This window comes from Hevea brasiliensis, chromosome 9, assembly GCF_030052815.1.
Source record: "Hevea brasiliensis isolate MT/VB/25A 57/8 chromosome 9, ASM3005281v1, whole genome shotgun sequence".
Lineage (NCBI taxonomy): Eukaryota > Viridiplantae > Streptophyta > Magnoliopsida > Malpighiales > Euphorbiaceae > Hevea > Hevea brasiliensis.
The window spans coordinates 15,546,360-15,550,136 of record NC_079501.1 but is presented as its reverse complement, the minus strand read 5'-3'; the positions used below and the strand labels follow the sequence as shown (position 1 = coordinate 15,550,136).

General features: G+C 32.2%; 1 protein-coding gene across 1 annotated transcript; it reads left to right on the top strand.

The window, feature by feature from the left end:
* Positions 1-496: 496 nt before the first annotated feature.
* Positions 497-3,364, top strand: LOC110635049 (GDSL esterase/lipase EXL3). The gene is made up of 5 exons (XM_021784239.2): positions 497-859; positions 1,040-1,170; positions 1,276-1,509; positions 2,603-2,858; positions 2,955-3,364. Exons 1-5 carry the CDS (start codon positions 580-582, stop codon positions 3,149-3,151), a joined length of 1,098 nt encoding a protein of 365 aa, XP_021639931.2. The 5' UTR covers positions 497-579; the 3' UTR covers positions 3,152-3,364.
* Positions 3,365-3,777: the final 413 nt, after the last annotated feature.

Here is a 3,777-nt window from a genome sequence, read left to right as displayed (position 1 = left end):
ATTCACCTGGAAGCTCATCGGAAGCTCAATTAAGAAGCAACACTAAATATTTCAACCACTCACCTACATATAGGCCTATTAGAGTTGAATATCGGGTGTGATGTTAATAGCAGAAACATAGTACGGCGAAACCCCAATGTGTCAAAAGCTGTGACCTGTCATCGCCACGCCTCCCAGGTCATGACGAAAGTAAATCATATATCCTTAGCAAACTGAGATTCACCGGCTAGATTGCCGAGTATAAAAAAAAAAAAAAAAATACATAATTTATTCACCCCAACTGCTATCTGACATATCTAACAACTATTAAATTTGCCTGCGAGTCCAATAAATAAATAGATGTCACAGTAAATTATTAGGTACATTTTTATTCATATACTATTGAGTCTCATCTTTTTTAATTTATGATATAATTGATTTTATATAAATATTTAGTATATTATTTTAGTATATTAAATATATAATGTGCAAAATATCACTGCATATCAGTGAGTCCTAATCCAATAAATACTAGTAATTTTCATCACCCGGAAGAAGAAGAGGACGAAGAAGAATAAGAAGCACACTACTGTTCTAAACATGAAGTTTCTCTTTGAAAATCTTGGATATTCATCTTCTATTTTCTTTCTGCTAGTGGCTCTGTTATTTCCCCTAAATACTGCAGTCCCTACTATAACTTTGCCCAACAATGAAAAGGTTCCAGCAGTATTTGTGTTTGGAGATTCTATAGTGGATACAGGCAACAACAACAATATCAAAACTACTGCCCAGTGCAACTTCCCTCCTTATGGGCGGGACTTCGTGGGTGGAAAACCAACCGGAAGGTTTAGCAATGGCAGGGTCCCCTCTGACTTCATAGGTAGTCTTGTTCATACGTTGCTTTTTTTTTTAATAGGCTTGTTCATGCATTTCTAAATTGCTGAATATCGTCAACTTCATATTACTACTCTAAAAGCATGCATGTTAATTAAAACAATTCAACGCTAATTAATTTACGCGTAAAGAAGAGGTTCACTCTCAAATTAAATATTTCCATCAGCTGAAGCACTTGGCGTAAAGAAACTCTTGCCGGCTTATCTTGATCCGAACCTGCAGCTTCAAGACCTCCTAACAGGAGTAACCTTTGCCTCCGGCGGCGCTGGTTATGATCCTGTCACATCCACTCTTGCGGTAATTTTCCCTCTTCCTTCCTCTTGCCCGTGTCAAGACTTTCATTAATTATTTTCTGCTATTAATTATAGGTTTTTTTTTTTTCATTTTCCTGATTTGATGCAGCCTGCATTTTCCTTATCTGATCAAATAGACCAGTTCAAAGAGTACATAAAAAAGATAAATTCAGCAGTTGGAGAAGAAAGAAGTGCAGCCATAGTATCCAAAAGCGTATTCATAATCTGCATAGGAAGCAACGATATTCTTAACACTTATTATTCTACTCCATTGAGGCATTTTCACTATACTATTGATTCCTATGCGGATTTCTTAGCTAGCTCAGCTTCAAGTTTTATCCAGGTACCTTAAAACTATCACATATCACTCCACTAAGTAGTGTTATACATACTCTTTATTTTGTCTTGGGTAAAGTACCAAAAAAAAAATTATCATGAGGGACCTCTGTTTAATTTTTATCACTTTGATACCTTTAGTCTAAACCAATTAAATGTTAAGAATATCCTCTGTTTGGCAAATGTGGTTTAAACCAGTAGTTATCATTAAATGATGCTAATATGATAAAAATGTGATGCTAACGAGGCAACACGTGTAGATATAGCATTGACCTGGCCAATGTCATGTATTCGTCACATTATCATGATTTAACAGTAATTAACGGTTTGAATTATATTTTCATATTCAAGTTATTTTTTATTATTTGGTTATAATATTAAATTAATTATATATTTTTATTTTATATATGTATAAATAATTTCACATTTTAATAATATTATCAATATTTAAAAAAAATGTAAAATGGCTTTTAACAAAACTGATGTGCACAGTTTTAATAGCTGTTGCCTATTCTGATGTGTATGGTTCTAATAAATGTTGCCTTGCTGGTAGACCCAACAACAGTTAACTCAAATCTGAAATTGGAATCAAATTAAAATTGGTTCCATCCAAAATGGGAATTGTTCAAAATTAATTAAAACCAGATTGATTAAAATTGATTTCAAACTAAATTGGAACCAGTTGGTCCAATTTTAAATCAAATCAAAATTTTTATTTAAAAAAATATTTAAAAAAATTTAAATATCATATTAATCAAAATCAAAACAAAAATTAAATCAAAATTAAGAGGGATAGTGGGATCCAATTTTAATTCTCTTGAGTCTTAAATCGAAGCTAATGGCCACCCCTACCAACTCGCACCAGAGTGTTGTCTTCTTGTTATTAATATTTACTAGCTGCTACTGTATCTGTATTATTAATCGATGCTTAAGTGGGTAGAGCCAATATTTATTGTTATAAACAAAATGAAAATACTCCATTAATCAGTTCGGCAATAAAATTAAATTTAGAATCGATGCTAAAAGTTTTAATTTTCACTATCAAATTAAGTTTGAATTTTGTTGGTTCTAAGTGCCTAACAAGGAAAAGAAGATGACAGGAACTTCATGGACTTGGAGCGAGAAGAATTGGAGTACTGAGCTTACCACCAGTAGGGTGTGTGCCATCGCAGAGAACCACACGTGGAGGCATACAAAGAAAGTGTGTAGATTATGAGAATCAAGCTGCAATCCTCTTCAATTCCAAGCTAGTCTCAGCTATTGATTCTCTCAAAACATCGCTTTCTGATTCTATTCTTGTATATCTTGACGTCTACAATCCTCTGCTTTCCGTCATCCAAAATCCTGCTGAATATGGTGATACATCATCATTATTATTTCCCCATTAATTTTTAGCATCCGGTAAAACCAGTGCCATAGATGACATTTTAATATTGGTGTTGGATGCTGCAGGATTCCAAGAAGCAACGAAGGGATGCTGCGGCACAGGAAAAATAGAGGTGACTTACCTTTGTTATCACCTTGAGGACCCATTAACTTGCAAAGATGACTCAAAATACGTATTTTGGGATAGTTACCATCCTACAGAGAAGGCTTATGAGACCCTTATCACTCTCGTCCTCAACAATTTAAACAATATGTTCGGATGAGGAGACCTACCTATCTCTCTTTCCACAGTTATCATTATTGATAGTCCAAGAATATGATGCAATTGAATATTTTTAATTAGTACTGTATGTCTAATTGTATTAGTAAAAAAAAAATTAAATATTTTGATATCGTTAATGATTGCTATTGGTAATGTTAATTTATTAGAACATTTCAACAGACTTAATCATAATATTAATTATGTTTTTAAATTATTATTAGTGTTATTCTAGTAAATGATTGTAGTATTAGTAATGTGCTAACTTTTATTTTGGTTGATTATTCTTTTTTAACCTTTTTATAGTTTTGATAGTTAATTTTAATTGATTTTTATTCAAATTAAAAAAAAAATTGAAAGACTAAATTAAATCCAACGGTTTATTTTTTATTTTATAAAAAGTTTCCCACTTGTCCTGCCCCGCACCTTACAAATTTTCTCCGATACCATTCTTCTCCCGATAGTGTGTAGGCGGGAACAAACTCCTCGACTTGAATCCCCAAACTTTGCTAACATGTTATTATTTTTTGTTTAAAATAAACTTATTTTAATGTATTTAAGTATTTAAAATATCATAATTTTAAGAAATATATATATATATATATATTCCTGCAAACCAATGAGTTATAG

Coding starts and splice junctions, on each gene's coding strand:
- LOC110635049 (XM_021784239.2), top strand. CDS start 580: ATGAAGTTTCTCTTTGAAAATCTTGGATATTCATCTTCTATTTTCTTT. Junction 1,510..2,602: donor CAGCTTCAAGTTTTATCCAG/GTACCTTAAAAC, acceptor AGAAGATGACAG/GAACTTCATGGACTTGGAGC. Junction 2,859..2,954: donor CCAAAATCCTGCTGAATATG/GTGATACATCAT, acceptor TGGATGCTGCAG/GATTCCAAGAAGCAACGAAG.